This window comes from Crotalus tigris, unplaced genomic scaffold (assembly GCF_016545835.1).
Source record: "Crotalus tigris isolate CLP2741 ecotype Arizona unplaced genomic scaffold, ASM1654583v1 scf7180000018563.1161478300:1536566, whole genome shotgun sequence".
NCBI lineage: Eukaryota > Metazoa > Chordata > Lepidosauria > Squamata > Viperidae > Crotalus > Crotalus tigris.
The window spans coordinates 994,931-1,012,497 of record NW_024097077.1 but is presented as its reverse complement, the minus strand read 5'-3'; the positions used below and the strand labels follow the sequence as shown (position 1 = coordinate 1,012,497).

General features: G+C 44.4%; 1 protein-coding gene across 5 annotated transcripts in view; it reads left to right on the top strand.

Moving 5' to 3' along the window:
* The window catches only part of PPARA (peroxisome proliferator activated receptor alpha), a 41,024-nt gene that overhangs the window by 14,755 nt on the left and 8,702 nt on the right, over positions 1 to 17,567 (top strand). For 4 of the 5 annotated variants that reach the window (XM_039354589.1, XM_039354592.1, XM_039354590.1 and 1 more), the window contains 5 exons: positions 5,559 to 5,798; positions 8,289 to 8,449; positions 10,252 to 10,390; positions 15,286 to 15,488; positions 17,048 to 17,495. In XM_039354589.1, the coding sequence (XP_039210523.1) occupies positions 5,693 to 5,798; positions 8,289 to 8,449; positions 10,252 to 10,390; positions 15,286 to 15,488; positions 17,048 to 17,495 (1,057 nt within the window). In that variant the 5' untranslated portion in view covers positions 5,559 to 5,692. Of the gene's footprint in view, positions 1 to 1,282; positions 2,075 to 5,558; positions 5,799 to 8,288; positions 8,450 to 10,251; positions 10,391 to 15,285; positions 15,489 to 17,047; positions 17,496 to 17,567 lie in introns of those variants that run through there. The other variant, XM_039354593.1, reaches the window with a different exon arrangement.

Here is a 17,567-nt window from a genome sequence, read left to right as displayed (position 1 = left end):
CGGTATCCCTATGTGCATTTCAGGACAAAGAGTTTTAAGCTTTCGAAAATAATAAGCTGCATGAGTTTACTCAGAAAATCGTGTTTTCCCTTATTGTCGGCATCCAAAAGAAAAAACACGGCTGCAGAATGGATGAACTCAAAACGATCATATTCAGTTGCCCAACAGGAATGATCATGTGCGTAGAGGAAAACTGTCATGGCACCATAGTCTACAGCAGGGGTCTTCAAACGTGGCCCTTTTATGACTTGTGGACTTCAGCTCCCAGGATTTTGGAAGAATTTTGAATTTTGGAATTTTGGAAGCTGAAGTCCACAAGTCATAAAAGGGCCAAGTTGGAAGACCCCTGGATTAATTGTTGCTCCCTTCTCCCCAAATGCCGGTCCTATTTTTGATAAATGCTTATCTCCTTTCCCAGGTGGGTCAGGAACCAGGTACTCTGGTTTCATTCAGGACTGGAACTGGGAAGGCTTTGAACAGCAACCTCTGTATTGTTCTTGTGATTGTAGCGAAAACTCCCTGGACTCGTCTTGACTTAGCAGATGGAAATCACCTTCATGGGATCTCCACTGATCTGAGCTCCTCTGCTGGCGAAGGAGGCCTCGCTGGTTCACCGCCTCAGGAGTGTCCATGAGAGCTGGTTTGGCCTAGCAGTGAAGGCAACAGGCTGGGAACCGGGAGACTTGAGAGTTCTAGTTCTGCCTTATTAGCCACGAAAGCCGGCTGTCTGTCTTTGGGCCGGTCACTCTCGGCTCAACCCACCTGACAGGGTTGTGGTTGTTGTTGTGGGGAAAAGAGGAGGAAGGAGGAACATTAGGTATGTTTGCTGTCTTGAGTTAGTTATGAAAATAAATAATATGATCTTAATTAATATTAATAAATAATAAGGCGAGATTGAAAATAAAAAATAGTGGCTAGAAGGCGGTTCTTTCCCGAGAGTTCAACAGCATTGATTGGCAGGTATCTTTGGGGCTTGACCTACTCCAGGGGTAAGCAGCCTTGGCTCTTTTATGACTCGTGGACTTCAACTCCCAGAATTCCTGAGCCAGCCATGCTGAGAGGAAAGGGAGAGGTTTCCAAGCTGAGCTGTGCTGGCTCAGGAATTCTGGGAGTTGAAGTCCACGAATCATAAAAGAGCCAAGGTTGCTTACCCCGGCCTACTCAGAAACTCGGGGGGGGGGGGAGCTGTGAAACAACAGGAGGATAATAAGGCCCCTGGATAGTGGGTGTTCAGAAATGACATCACAACACGTGTGTCCTTGGCAATGTGTGGGCTATTCTGACCAGTAATATTTCCCAAATCATCCCCCCCCCCATCCCCAGGGATGGCGAGTATCAGACTCTTTGCTGCAATTCCACATGTGTGCACAGCAAGACATAAAAGTCAAAAACTGCTTTGAGCTCAGCTCCCAGGGCCTTCCGTGGACTTGGAGCCCATTTAGTTTTCCCAGCAACAGGGTGGCTGCCATGTGTTTTTCACTCGCCAGTCTAGCTTGCCTCCCACTCCACCAATGACAAATTTTGACCTTGCTTAATTTTTCCTTTCAAGGTCAGCTGAGGTGATGCCATCCAGCCTGACTTAGAAGAACTTCACTGCCCTGCCTGCTTTAAGTGAGCTTTGTTAATTAATCTGGAGTTGTTCTGTATTAGCTCCCTGTCACGCTGGGCTTTCAAGCATTGTTTGCTAGTTCCAGAAGGGGAGAAAGAGCTGTTGAATTTTCTGGCCTGCTCGAAGGCTGATCGTCACAGGATCTCAGTCTGACATACCTGACTTTCCAATACTAGAATAGCAGTTTCATGTACTGCGGGTCATGCTCTGCCCTCTTTAAATATACAAGACAGGCTGGCAGGGAGGGATTAGCTAAATCCTGGCCAGTTCTTCCTGCCCTCCCTGCTCACCCCGCTTGCCCTTCCCCTGTGGGCAGACTCTGTGCTTGAAGGTCTGCCGGTCATCAGGGGCTTTATAACAATCCCTCTCGATCGCCTTTTGATCCAGCTGAAAAGGGACAAAGTTCCCAATCAGAGTCCCTCCTCGTCTGTTACTAACTGCTGCAAAAGGCTCAGTTTGAGAATGGTAAATATTTTCATAGTAATTGATTTGCTGATATTATCGTGCTTTCCTTCACTATCTTATTTTTACAGGTAGTCCTTAAATCACAACTGGGACTGGAAGTTTGGTCACTAAACAGTGTGGTTGTTAAGCAAGTCACCATGTGACCGGATCCAATGTTACCATAGTTTTTACTGCCGTTGTTAAGTGAATCACATGGTGAAGTGAATCCAGCTTCCTCTTTTGACTTTGCGTGTTGGACACTGGCTGAGGAAGCCGGAAAGTGGGATCAGGTGACTGCAGGACATTGCAGCCGGTCATAAATGGGAGCTGGTTGCCAAGCACTCAAATTGCAATCCGTTGACCACACGGGTGGTGTGACAGTCATAACTTTGAGGACAGTCTCTGGAGATTCTCAGTCTCTTCCAGGTCACAGTTATCCCAAAGGTGCTCTTTCAGGAGGCAACTGGACTTCCTTGTTTTTCTTTGAAGGCATTTCGCTTCTCATCCAAGAAGCTTCTTCAGTTCTGTCATGTTACTCACTACTCAGGTGACCCTGAGGACACCGACCTCTCTCCAAGTGGCCTCAAGGACTCCCTAAAAGAAGGCAAATGACCAGCTGTCTGTAAGGAGTATAAATCCTTCCATTCCCCACCATCCGGTCAGAGCTGAGGAAGCTTCTGGGATGAGAAGTGAAACCTCTTCAAAGCAAAACAAGAATGTCCAGTTGCCTCGTGGAGAAAGCATATTTAGGATACTTTGAGGAGAGGTTCTAACTAACCGTTTTCAGTGCTGTTGCAGCTCCAAATATGAAATGTTTGTAAGTCAAGGAGTATTGTACTTTCTCCTTTATAAATTACTTGGACAAAGTGTTGGATTCCTAAATTAATCAGCTTTTCTCATTTTTTCCCTTTTCCCTTCCCTTTTAAAATTAGATTTTCCAGTTTTTAAGTTATCAAGAGAAGGGGGATATTAGCTAATCTTCAGCCAGTCGTGATCTAGTCTAGCTAGTTGAGTCAACATTTTGTAAGTCAGATTTTTTTTTTTTTACCTCATTCTGAGTTGGAGTTATTGGTGGTGGAAGGTGGGAGTAATGCTTTGGGCAGGTCCTTTACAAGGCAGGCATCAGCATGTTTCTTCCTCAGTGTTGTCTGCCAGCCTTGCATAGACTGATACGTGAAGGACTCTGTGTATCTCTGGAGCAGTTGGACTCTTTGCAGGCAATGCTTTTTCAAAGAACATTCACTATCCCTTCTGTCTTTAAATGTTATTGTGTTTCCCTCTGCAGAGGGCAACTCCTTTGTCTCCTGGCTTAGTTTACAATACTGTACTTCTGGGATGTTTGTGCTGCTGTGTGATCAGTCTTCTTAACCTTATTTTATATTATCTTAAAGAAAATCAAAATCCCTTGCTCTTGTCCTACTTGAAGTGAGTGAGATTTATTTGGACCTATCTAGTCCTTTGTGAAAGCCAATCTTCACTCATGCATCCCTTGGGAATCCAGGCTTCTTGACCTTGCTGGGACCAGATTCAAGAGAGACACAGGGTTGTGTTACAGATGCATGGGAAAAGATGCCCAGTGAGAGCATCCGAGCTTCAAAATTATGTGGGTTTCACCTGTATAGAGCTGATTTTGCAAAATACCGTCTAAAAGAAAGTCTGCTTATCTAAGAAATTAACATAAAGAACAGAAACAGCAACTGGATGAATTTTCAAGTCGTGGGCATCTTCAGTGGTATAACTGTTGCCAGTACTTCTAGACTAGGAGTTTCCATATGTGCTCAGAGTGCTTTTGTTACCCCACGTAGTAACAAAAGAGAAGACTGAAATGAAATACTTCTTTAAAACAATCCGTGCACCACTAGAGATAGGTCACCAGAGAGTCCTGTTCTAAGAAATATCAGCAAGAGTAACTCTTTGGCGATGCTCTTCCTGGAGATTCAGTGGTACAACTTTTTTGATTCCTTCACAGCAGAGGTGGGAAATTAATTATAGCCCCTTTAGGACTTGTGGACCGGCTCAGGAATTCTGGGAGTTGAAGTCCACAAGTCTTAAAGGGGCCTTGGTTCCCCACCCTTACTTTACGGGGAAAGCCAACTCAAATAGTAAAACGAAGATGTTCGCTCTGCTTATTATATGTCCAGGTGGGGGGTTGCATGTATGAGAAGCAAAGAGCCTTATTAAGCCCCCTCATGCCCAGCCATTAAACATTAGAGATGGCAAATGAGGTGGGGAATCGGGAAAGAAGACAGGAAAATTGATCCCCTCCAGTAATTTGGCAGGAATGTGCTGTGCCGAAGGGATTTTAACGTATGCCGTGGCTTCTGCTTATGTCAGGCCTGATCGGCCTTTTTTTTTTATGTTTTGGCCTGTAGGAAGGGCAAATCTTGATGGGGAGGGTGAGGCATCATTTTGGAGAGGGTTAAGGGTGGATGACTTAAGCTTTGCTGGGAGTTGAGACACCTATTTTGTACTTGAAAAGCCCCCCCCCCAAATATCAGCTTACTTAGAAGTTCCCCAAAGCTTTGTTGTTGGCCCCACAGAGCCTCAGAATGGGCACCAGCAAATGTGTGTTGCTTCTTCCAGTCTTAATTGATGTTAGTAATGTCTGTGTTGGCCTTGCCTTGGCATAAAGCTCCAGAAGGGTGGTGAAATAAACAGGGCCCCGGGTCTCCCTCTGAAGCCCCACCCTTGCCAGGCAGGGATGGGATGGGAATGTCTTGACGGATACGCATTACGGAAATCTAAACGTCTTGTTCTCTTCTCTTCATGAGCCTGAATGCTTGCTTGGCAGATTTTTCCCCCAGGGAAGGGAGATTCTGGGATCCAGATTGCTCAGAGATGTTCAAAGGCAGTGCAGCTGAGCTCCTCATGGCTTCTTGGGTTGAGGTTCTTCCTTCTAAATTAGTGTTTTTCAACCTCAGCAGCTTTAAAAATGGTGGACTTCAACTCCCAGAATTCCCTAGCTAGCATGCTGACTAGAGAATTCTGGGAACTCAAGTCCACCCATCTAAAAGTTGCCGAGGTTGGAAAACCCTCCTCTAAATGCGTAGCAAGGGGGAACGTGCTGAAAATTGTACAAGTTATGGTGACTTTCCTGGGGGAGCACTTAAAAAGAGGATGTGTAGACCGAAGAAAAATCTATTTGAGGCTTTGTTTCACAGATGTCCTGGTCAAAAGATGGATGCAGTGGCAAGTTTTATTTCAGTTTCATTTTCACGTTTGAACCATCAGAAATAGAGTCTGAGGTGGCACTTACAGAACTAAAGTTTGCAGCCACAAGAAGGGGCATTTTTGTCTGTTGCACATGAATCTTTGGATGTGTTCATTTGCCTCATGACGATGGCGTCCCCCTCAAGCCGCCGCTGGAATTTTATTGCCTCCAAAACGCGGAGGGCCTCGTACAAGTAGACTTGGCCAAAACGCTTGTGGACAAGGAGCAGAGAGGGTTTACCCAGCATAAGCGAATGCCTTAGTTTGCCTTGCCAAATCCCTGTTTGCCTTTCAGACACCTGACTCACGCTAATGGGAACCCCTGACCTCCTCAAGATGGTGGACTTAGAGCACAGCCAGCTCTGCCCCTTTGTTCCCTCAAAGGCCTATCAAGACCCTCTTCCTTTATCTTAAGACATTTTGCAAGCGATGGAGACCATGAAAGAACTTTCACTGTCGATAAGCGCAGAGAGCTCTGGAGCATTAACTGACTTCCAGTCGCTGGGAAACGGTTCAGACGGATCTGTCCATACAGGTAAAAACCCTTCAATTGTTCTCAGATAATAAAAGATAAAGAGGATGAAATTTAAATTCAGATTGTCTCTAAGCAGAGTAGGGCCACCGCCTTTGATCTTATCTTACATCATGTAGATAAATTTGCCTTGATGTCTTCATAGACAACTCTGAAAAGCAAGTGATAAAGAAGTTAGTTAACTGATGGGCATCATTTCACATTGCCTGTATTTTGTGTGGACAAGAATTGCTTTAAGTGCTTTATTTTCTACATTGCCTAGACAGAAACTAGATTGGGGGTGGGTGGTGGGTAGGATCCTTCTAGAAATAATTGTGCATGCTCTGAATTCAGACAGGAATGTTGGACTGTGTGTTGTGTGCTGTCACTCGTTACAATTAAGATTGTGTGAAACTTGGAAAAGCTCTGGAGTGATTTTTGTGATAGTAATTAGCACTTCTCAGTACACACCCCCAGTCAGATCCCCCAAGCAGGCTGGGCCCCGTCCTATAAAGCCTGGCGTGCTTTTCATTTTGTTTGGAATTCTTTTGAGAGGAGCAGAAGAGAGGAGGGCTAGAAAAGAAAGGGCAATTGCTGCTCAGAGCGCAATTCTTACAGGAATATGGATCTGAGGTAGAGCGAGGGGTCCTCGGCACTTGGTGAACTTGGTCGTTTTCTTGCATCCCCAGTGCTGGAAGGGAAAGAGGTTGGCTCTTAAGAGGCACTGGTGGTGATTCCCCCTGGTCTGCAAGAAAACAGGCCAGCTCAGAGAGCACCCAGGACGCCTCGTCTCCACCCTGAGCTGCAAATATTCTCCTTTATTGATGCAGAATAACACTTATTGGGAAGAAACCTGCATTTTTATCCCAGAAGGGTACCTGGCGGTGTCTTAAATTCTTCCTTGTCATTTCAAGAATTCAAATTCAAACACAAAGGCCTTCTTTACATAAACTTTGCTTTCCAAGGCGGTGGTGATGCCTAAGGGTTCAAAAATGGTATTTTCTGCTAACCTCTCTAAAGCCACTTTGGCTGCCTGGACCATATAGGAAACCAGGCATTTGCTTCAGAGTCTAAGACAAAAACTAGTGGATAAGGAAAAAACCTTAAGCTCTGGAGGGAGCAAAGTGTGGGCGACACGATAGGAAATAGGCGGTCTGGGAAGGTGGTAGAAGCAGAAGACTTAACTTTACCCTTCAGGGACGCCTCAGTCGTAGGGTCTCTGTTTTGGCAAGGCCTGGACTGGACGAATTCCTGTCCCCGTGAATATCCCTGCCTTGGCTCCTGGTTCATGCCACTCGGGCTTTTATTTGGGAGGGGTGGAGGGTTGATTTTCAGGACTGAAAAAGTGATAAAAGACGCCTGTTGTCTTCCAGTACTTTGTATTTCCCTTGTGATGCTATTTGTTGCTAAAGCAAGAAGGGGCAGCCCCATCCTTCTGCAGCCCCTGAAGCACCCTGAGATTGTGCTTCAGAAAATATCCAAATTATGGGGGTGAGGACAATGTTTGGCTTGAAAAGAAAACAAAAAAAGTGGGAATACTGGAAGACAAGTGCTTACCCACGAGTCCCCCAGCTCTCTCAAATGGTGAAACTAGAACACAGTTTTCCAGGATTGGGACTACCGTATATCAGCACAGATGACCTTCTGCAGCTTGCTGGTGATTTCAGAGGTGCTATTTCAGCCCGCAGCCTGAGAAGCTTTGCCCATCCATCCACTAAAGGTTTCCAGAAAGAAAATGCATGGAGGAGCGGGAAAATTCAGTTCAGGCCTTCAGCTAGAGATGGGAAACAACATAGCTGTCAAACTCTGGGTTCCTCCTCCCAACAGTTACATTAGACAAGCTTTCTTTTCCTTTGCTTTCTGTGTTCCTTTTCTGCTTTACGAGCGCAGCCGGTGCCTTAAGGTTCCCTCGGTGGGCGTCACTTCCACAACCGCCTGCCTGAGTTTGCACTAAGGTTTTCCTTGCTCTCTTCTCTCTATTCTTCCTACAAGACCCCAACATTCCCAGGCAGCTGATGGATTTGATTTCCTTCCCTTCCTCTGGGATGAAGACATGGGATGTCTGCATTCCTCCATTTCTGATTCCTGCATCTAGAGCAAAGGTCCCCAACCTTTTGGGCACCAGGGACCGGTTCCGTGGAGAGAGGTTTTTCCACGGACCGGAGGGTGCGTGGTTGTGTGTGCTGCCTGCATCCCGCGGATGGGGCTTTGCCTGTTTGTGCGGGCAAGTTGATGGCATGCCGTGGACCGGTACTGGTCCACGGACCGGAGGTTGGGGACCCCTGATCTAGAGCAGTGGTGGGGAACTGTGGCCCTTTTATGACTTGTTGACTTCAACTCCCAAAATGGCTGGCTCAGGGATTCTGGGAGTTGAAGTCCACAGGTCATAAAAGGGCCACAGTTCCCCACCCTGGTCTAGAGAGCCATGTTGGCTAGAACGACTCAGATAATAGCTTCCAGGTTAAGCGGTCAGGGATGACAACAGCTGAGGCTTCCTCCTTCTTCCCTTGGCAGATTCTCTCTCGCCCGCCTCCAGCCCCTCCTCTGTGAATCTCACCGCTCTTCCCAATAGCAGAGATGAGCTCCCCAGCGTGGCCTTAAACATTGAATGTAGAATCTGTGGAGATAAAGCGTCAGGCTATCACTATGGAGTCCACGCTTGCGAAGGTTGCAAGGTAAGGGCTTAACTGGGGTTTTTTTTCACAGTGGCACTAAACATTATGGGAAGCTTGGATGACAGCATCAGAGAGCAGAGCTTTTGAAAAGAATAAAAAGGAGATTCCCCTTCATTGCGTAGAACACACTTTGTGGAGAATATATGTTGTTTTGTGGACACGCAGCTATCAAAACGGTTTAAGGGACTTTAGAGCATTTTCCTCTCCAGGTAGATTCACAGTGTTTCTCAACCTTGACAATTTTAAGGCATGTGGACTTCAACTCCCAGAATTCCACAGCCAGCAATGCTGGCTGTGGAATTCTGGGAGTTGAAGTCCACATGCCTTAAAATTGTCAAGGTTGAGAAACACTGAGATAGAACAATCCCTATTTCTTAACGAAGTCCTACAATATCTGCATTTTCCAGGAATGTAGTGGGCATATCGGAAAGGAAGGGTTTAGCTGTTTACTAATAGATTGTCCCCATGTGATTGGATCTGTGACCTTTGAAACTGTGTCTGGAAAAGCTGGAAGCAGATTAAGGTCTTGGAAAATGTTGGTTTTGGACCTATCGATAATGCAGAAACGCTCACTAGAGCAAGAACGGGGCCTTTTTAAAAGGCCCCTGATCTGCTGACATTTCACAAAGCAAAAAGGTGCGTCTGACCTTCTCTACCAATGCAACTCTGAAGGAGTTCTCGACTTAACGACCACAATTGGGCCAGAATTTCCATTACTAAGCAAGGTGGTTGTTAAGCGAGTCACACCTGATTTTATGACCTTTTTTGCCATTAAGCAGATCGCGCTTCCCCCATTTGCTTGCCAAACCTGGCTGGGAAGGTCACAAAGAACCAAATCATGGAGCCCTAGAATGCTGTAACCATCCTAACTACAGGCTGGTTGCCAAGCAACCAGATTTTGATCACATGACCGTGGGGAGGCTACGACGGTTGTACATTTGAGGGCCGGTCATAAGTCACTTATTTCAGTGCCATTGTAACTTTGAATGGTCACTAAATGATTGGTTGTAAGTTGGGGACTGCCTGTATGTGGAATACTAAAAAAAAAATTATTATTGTTCTTGTATGATGACGACCTTAGCATTTTCCGTGATGATGGGATACATTTTTAATGTAAACGGGTCACCACGATATGAAAAAGATGTGGAGACTCTGGAAAGGTGCAGAGAAGAGCAACAAAGATGATCAGGGGACTGGAAGCTGAAACTTAGAAAGAACAGTGGTTGGAATTGGGTATGTCTAGTTTAACGAAGAGAAGGACACGGGGGGACATGATAGCAGTGTTCCAATATCTCAGGGGTTGCCCCATAAAAGAGGGAGTCAAGCTATACTCCAAAGCACCTGAAGGCAGGACAAGAAGCAACGGATGGAAACTAACTGAGGAGAGAAACAACCTGGAACTGAGGAGAAATTTCCTGACAATGAGAACAATTAACCAGTGGAACCACCTGCCTCCAGAAGTGGTGAATGCTCCAACACTGGAGGTTTTTAAGAAGAGACCGGACAGCCATTTGTCCGAAATGGTATAGGGTTACCTGCCTGAGCAGGGGGTTGGACTAGAAGACCTCCAAGGTCCCTTCCAACTCTCTCATCCTGTTATATTCTGTTATAGTCCACTTTACTTTTGGCTCTCTTTTATTCTGTGTGTCTCTCAAAAGCCAAACTCTAGCCTAGCTGTATTTACTTCCTATAATGCATTTACTAGAGATTGTGCTTCAAACGGACGTCTGTCCCTTTGGAAGAAGGGTCGGTTCCCCTTTCCGAGTATTCACCTTTTGTTTCCTGACCCTGTCTGTCCTTAGGGCTTTTTCAGGCGAACCATCAGGCTAAAACTTATTTACGACCGATGTGATCGCAGCTGCAAAATCCAGAAAAAGAACCGAAACAAGTGCCAATACTGTCGTTTTCAGAAGTGCCTTTCTGTTGGGATGTCTCATAATGGTAGGTAAGGGTGTCCGTCAGTTTTGAGGGGGCCGCTGGGATCCTCCCCACAGGGGCAAAGCCGGAGGGGCCGGAGCCATCCGTCCACACAATCGTAGGCTGCTTCGCCATTTGTTCTGGTAAAGGGAACTCAGTGCAAACGTCATGATGTCCTTGCACAAACATTTTTGCAACGTTTGGTTAATAGGTAACTCTGCACAAATGTTATACATTAACATATATGTAATGGCATTTTGTTTAGTACTTTTTCCTTCCATTTATGTTCTTTGAAAGTCCACGGGATGCTTTTTTTTTAATTGAGCAATTGCAGACTTGATATGGAATTAAATCCTTGCTGTGTCATGACCTAGCAACAGCAACTAAATCCTAGCTGGCTTGGAGCCAGCTCTTTATTGCAGGGAAGAAAAAGTCTGATGACATCCCCCAGATGCGTAATCGTTCTGTTTTTCCTTCCTCAAGATACTTCTGTGTACAGATTGGTGCAGGATAGGTCTTATTTTCCGTCTCTTGGTTGCCATGGTCTGTAAAAACTGGATATATATCCTTAGATTTATTTTAGGTTTCTCACACTGCCCAAGGAGCTGCTGATACAGTTCTACAAAGGAATTATTGAGACTGTCATTTGCACGTCTGTAACTGTCTGGTTTGGCACAGCAACCAAACAAGACAGACACAGACTCCAACGGATAGTTAGGACTGAGGAAAAAAAACACAGCTGCAGCCAGCCTGCCTTCCACTGAGGACCTGTATCCTGCAGTGCCAGAAGGAGGGCTGAGAAAATGTCTGCAGACCCCTCACCTCCTGCACATCAACCGTTTCAAGGTCTTCCCTCCAGGCGACGCTGTAGGGCGTTGCACGCGAAAACAACCAGAGACAAAGACAGATTCTCCCCCCACAACCATCACTCTGCTAAACAACCAATTCCCACAACACCCTCTGTGCCCTACTAGGATGTCAGACTACCTGGTAGAGGGCTGTATTACCTATTACGCTTCTCATCTTTTCATTTTTCCTGTTTCCTAAGCTTTTGACTATAACTGTGTTATTTGTATCTCATGATTTATGTTGATTGCCTTCCTTTAGTATCTATTATGATTTATATTGTTTGTTTATTTATTATCCTATGACTATCACTGATTTATGATGATTGTATTTTATGATTATGATCAAGATTTATCCCTTGTTGCTTGTATGTACACTGAGGGCTTCTGCACCAGAGACACATTCCTTGTGTGTGCTCAGTCACACACGTTGGCCAATGAAGAATATTCTGTTTTCTTCTGCTCTGTTTCCTCTGCCACCTCACACCGCAGAAGCAACAGAGGCTACAGTGTAAATCCCTCAAGGCTTGCAGTATTAGTCTAGCATTATCTCATGGTTTGAGGAACAATAAGCTGCCTTAATCCTAAAGCAGAGGTGGCACCATGTTTTGTCTTAGAATTTCTTTCTGCCGGAGGTGTCTGACGGAATTCCCGGCAAAATGTAACAGGTGTATCTGTTCCATAAATAAAGGTTTCAGACTGAAAGCACTATATATATATATATATATATATATATATATATATATATATATATATATATGTGTGTGTATATATATATATGGTAAAAAGATAAAATGAACACCAGGGTAATAAAAACTGTAAAAGTTTTTAATTAATTAAAACTATAAAAGTTCAATTAAAAAGCGCCAAGCTTTCGCCGTCACCTGCCGGCATCCTCAGGGCTAGCGCGCCAGAGAATGAGAGAGTCCTTTATAGGCGTGTCAAGGTTTGCGCCCGGCTCCTTGATCTCGTTATCGGGCCTGATTGGTTCAATTGCGTACAGTTAACCTGTTCTTCCTTGTTCTTTTTGGTTACATGTCTATCCTCATCCATCCTTATTTCTCTTAACCCTGGGGTGGATGGATGACAACTCCAGCTGTTTCGGTTGTCTTTATATTCTAACTTCCCCCCAGGTTCAGGTGGTAATACACATTCCACATTCCTTTCACAGCCATATCCTGTCAAGTTGTTCTTTTTAAAGTAACTTCCCCTTCTAATTCCAATACTTTCATTTTTAGTGCACTTGTCATCCGGGTGGTCCTGCGAGCTGTTAGGAGTCAAATACGACATGCGGGTGGCAGTCCGGGGTGCGGATTGTTCAGCCGAATGAAGGGGCTCTTTCCTAATCACCGCTACACCCAGCTGTCTTGCGCGCGTCCTACTTCGGGTACTCGGTCCGGGGGGGGGAACGGTAACCGGATCACGCTCCTTCTGGTTGCCACAATGCTCCTCTTCAGCTCTCCCTTTTTCTGCGTTGTTAATGTCCATGTGTATTCCATGGGAGTCTTCGGGATCGTCTGGCGGGGGGTGCGATGATTCGATCTCTCGCACCTCGCCGCTCTCCGATCCTCTCTCCTCCTCTTCGGCAGTGCTCGGGAGTTCGTCATTGGTTGCGTCTTGTAATCTGCTCCTTCTGGATCCGGCCGTCCTGGCTGCACGAAAGGGTCCGCACCCCGGACTGCCACCCGCATGTCGTATTTGACTCCTAACAGCTCGCAGGACCACCCGGATGACAAGTGCACTAAAAATGAAAGTATTGGAATTAGAAGGGGAAGTTACTTTAAAAAGAACAACTTGACAGGATATGGCTGTGAAAGGAATGTGGAATGTGTATTACCACCTGAACCTGGGGGGAAGTTAGAATATAAAGACAACCGAAACAGCTGGAGTTGTCATCCATCCACCCCAGGGTTAAGAGAAATAAGGATGGATGAGGATAGACACGTAACCAAAAAGAACAAGGAAGAACAGGTTAACTGTACGCAATTGAACCAATTAGGCCCGATAACGAGATCAAGGAGCCGGGCGCAAACCTTGACACGCCTATAAAGGACTCTCTCATTCTCTGGCGCGCTAGCCCTGAGGATGCCGGCAGGTGACGGCGAAAGCTTGGCGCTTTTTAATTGAACTTTTATAGTTTTAATTAATTAAAAACTTTTACAGTTTTTATTACCCTGGTGTTCATTTTATCTTTTTACCATGAATACCCCCAGGGTTCATATTTTTAACTTTCTTTATCATATATATATATATATATATATATATATATATATATATATATATATATATATGTTTTTCTGAGGTTTTCGCGGGGTGTTTGTATGTAGGTCTTTGGTTGTTCGGGTTTTCTCCCGCGTAAACGTCGCCAAGACACTTCCAATTTTACGCGGGGAGAAAACCCGAACAACCAAAGACCTACATATATATATATATATATATATATATATATATATATATATATATATATATATATATATATATATCCTACCTTCAGCTCTCAAGCATCAGTAACCATACTTTAGTTTGATGCAGGATTTTGGAATTTTAATGTTATGCCAGCAATACTAAAGAAATTTATTTAGTTATTTCTTCACAGATCTTCCCCTGTCATAGCGAGAGAGAGAGAGGGAGAGAGAAGCAGGTAACAAGTTTAGAAATGGGAGACATGGCATTTAAGTAGTCTAAATATAAAACTGCTGTGAAAGGGAATCACTTTTCCATGTCTGGGTACTGAATACTTTCCCACGTGGGAAAGAATCTCAGACTACTTAGGTGAAATTCTCAAGCTTCACTTCAGTAAAACTTTGGAGCCATAGAACTGCAAAAACGTAGAGCTCTCCTTCCGTGTTGTTGCACATGCTAGGCCAAAGTCTGTCCTCATTCTGTGGTGTGGAAAGGGGGTCTGCAACCCTCGAGAGACAGAAAGACAAAGCCAGGCCCTCATTTTAGGAGGTTCCTTTGCAGCCTCTCCAACAAGTCTTGGGTTCAGGTGAAGAAGGACACATCTGAGAAGATGCCCACATGCAGATCCTTGTTAAACCAAGAAGACAAGACTGCAAGGGTTTATTACATTTGAGTTTAACTACTTGGATGCCCTGTGTTGACTCACTGTTCTTATATGGGTATTTTTCAAGCTAGCTACTCAAGATGTATGGACTTCCAACTTCCAAAATTCCAGTGCTGGCTGGGGTATTCTGGGAGTTGAAGTCCAAGCACCTTAAAATGGCTAAAGCTGGAAAACACCGCATTAGACTTTTCTGAAATTTTCCTTCTGTGTTTTATATATAATTTTATTGAAGATTTTTTTAAAAAGAAAGATAAAAACACATAAAAATTAATATAAAGAAAAGAAAAAGAAATGACGCCTTCTTTCTTGATTACCTTTTTTCCTTCTACATTTTATATTAAAATAAATATAATTGTCATAGATTTCAGCCATACTTCTCACCCTGTCTCCACAGAACCTTTGACATATGTATATGTTCCTCTTTCCTCCTCCTCACCTTGACCTTTCTGTATACTTAATGCTCTCTCTTTTTTCTGTCCTCTGAGTTTTGTTCTGGTTTTTTAACCTTCCTTGAGTTTGACCCCAGTGAGGTAGAGCAGACCATGAAGCACGATTGCCAGCGGTTAAGGAATGGGGCTCCATTTCAGCAGGTGCCTTTGAAATGAAAGGAAGGATGGCTAGCACAGGTTGAATCCTACTGACTTTCTGGTGGGTACAGTCTTGCTATGTTCATGATGTATTTAGAAGGGATTGGCTGCATGTGGCTAAAAAGGATCTCTCGGTCATTGGTAAATTGTAGATAACCTGGTCTGTTCTCTCTTAGTACTATTGAAGTTGAATGTGTCTACGCCAGTGTTTTTCAAACTTGGCAACTTTGCGCTGTTATCTGGGGAATTTGGGGTATTGAAGTCCACCCCTTTTAAAGTTGCCAAGTTTATAAAACACTGGTCTACACAGTCCTTACACAACCCAACGTACGATAGAGTCCAGAATGGGAGAATATCTGTGGGCGAGAGGGTGTGTGTTGTATTCTTACGCTCCCTTTTCAATGCTCGTTTTCCCCTCAGCCATTCGATTTGGACGGATGCCCAGATCAGAAAAGGCAAAGCTGAAAGCTGAAATCCAAACAGGTGAACTTTGTATAGAAAATTCCGAAGTCGCAGATCTTAAGTCACTGGCCAAGAGAATTTATGACGCCTATTTGAAAAACTTTAATATGACCAAGCTGAAAGCCAGGCTCATCCTTGTGGGGAAAGCCAATAACAATCCTGTAAGTATGCACCGTCACAGAATTCCATAAAAGCAAACTACACGAATGGCACACTGAATGCACATATAAGAGAATAGATTTATAAAACAGTGATAGAAATTTTCTCTGACAGTAGCTTCTTTTGTGATGCACACGGGTCCTTGTGTTAAAAAAGTTTTGATTAGCCCTTAATAACTTACCCATATGTAAATATACTAAATCGCTTAGTTTGTTACAAAGATCAAAGTTTCTGTAGCTGAGTGACAGCTTTATTTTCCAGATATTTTAATAATGTATGTCTCAATTTTCAGTAAGCAATCATAACAGCTTACTGAGCAAATGAACATCATAACACACCCCCACACACAAAAGCCCTTTTTGCAATGCAGCTAGTATATGGGAATAACATTCAAAAAGTGTTTAAAATAAGTGGCAGATTGTGACATTTGGGCTCTTGTGGGTATTCTTGCTGAATCATCAATACGTAAGACACATATTTAGGAAATGTTTAACGAGGGACAGCCACATGGCTGTGGATCTTAAGTTCCAAACCATCAGTTTCTCCAATTATTTCCTATGGAAGAACTAATTTACCTAATACATCGTTTAAATTGAATGTGCTGAAAGGAAGAACAGGGAACATGTAACAAGCATTTAAAAACTGTGCTGCTGCAAAGTTTGGTAAAAATGCTCCTGTGAGTTGACTTCACCTAAAAGGAAACACCTATTGCACATTTTAAGCATTTTATGAATACAGGTAATCCTTGTCTTACGTCCACAATGGAGCCCAAAAAATTATGTTGCTAAGTGAGACATTTGTTAAGTGAGTTTTGCCCCATTTTACAGGATTAAGTGAATCACTGCAGTTGTTAAATTAGTAACACAGTTGTTAAGTGAACCCGGCTTCCCCATTGACTTTGCTTGCCAGAAGGTCGCAAAGGGGATCACGTGACCCCGAGACGCGGCAACCGTCATAAATGTGAACCAGTTGCCAAGCATCTGACTCTTGATCCCATGACTGTGGGGATGCTACAACGGTCGTAAGTTGAAAAATGGTCATAAGTCACTTTTTTTCAGGCCATTGTAACTCTGACTAGTCACTAAACAAACTCTTGTAAGTCAAGGACACCCGTAAATGAAACCTTAGGGACAGGGCATCCTTAAGTTGGAAAGGGCCCTTTGTCGAAGCCTTGGTCAGTGTAAAGTTCCCAATTAACCCCTCATAAATAGCTCCCTCATCTCCACTTCGGCACCTCCATTGTCCACCTGCCCTTGGGGTCAGTCAGCTTTTCCTGCCATTTGCGTAGAATCCGCCTTCCTGTCACTTAATCCATGGTTCCCTGTCCCGTTCTCTGGAAAGAGAGAGAGGACCGTTGATTCCCACGACTGCTTTTCTGCTGCGTTATCAGAAGTAGCTCAGACGGTCACAGAGAAGAGGAGTCCTCTGGGTCGTTGCTGTTATTATTGAATTTCATCATTTAATTTAATTTAATTCTGGTTTCCCAAAGAGAAAAAGGTTGCACCTTATAGTTCCTGGCAGTTACTTAACCCAGGCGCCCGCTCTCTTCCTTTCGCCGCAGCCGTTTGTCATACACGACATGGACACGTTGTGCATGGCCGAGAAGACGCTGGTGGCAAAACTTGTAGCAAACGGGATCCAAAACAAGGAGGCAGAGGTGAGGATCTTCCACTGTTGCCAGTGCACCTCGGTGGAGGCCGTGACGGAACTCACGGAATTTGCCAAATCAGTTCCTGGCTTCTGCAGCCTCGACTTGAACGACCAGGTGACCCTCTTAAAATACGGGGTGTACGAAGCCATCTTTGCCATGTTGGCCTCCGTGATGAACAAAGACGGGATGCTCGTCGCTTACGGGAACGGCTTCATCACGCGGGAATTCCTCAAAAGTTTAAGGAAGCCTTTTTGTGATATCATGGAGCCAAAGTTTGACTTTGCTATGAAATTCAACGCCTTGGAATTAGACGACAGCGACATCTCCCTTTTCGTGGCTGCTATAATATGTTGTGGAGGTAAGCCTTGAGTCGCCGTTGTCCTTCCTGTAACAATCATGATACATTTTACAGAGTGTGTTTCTCGTAAGG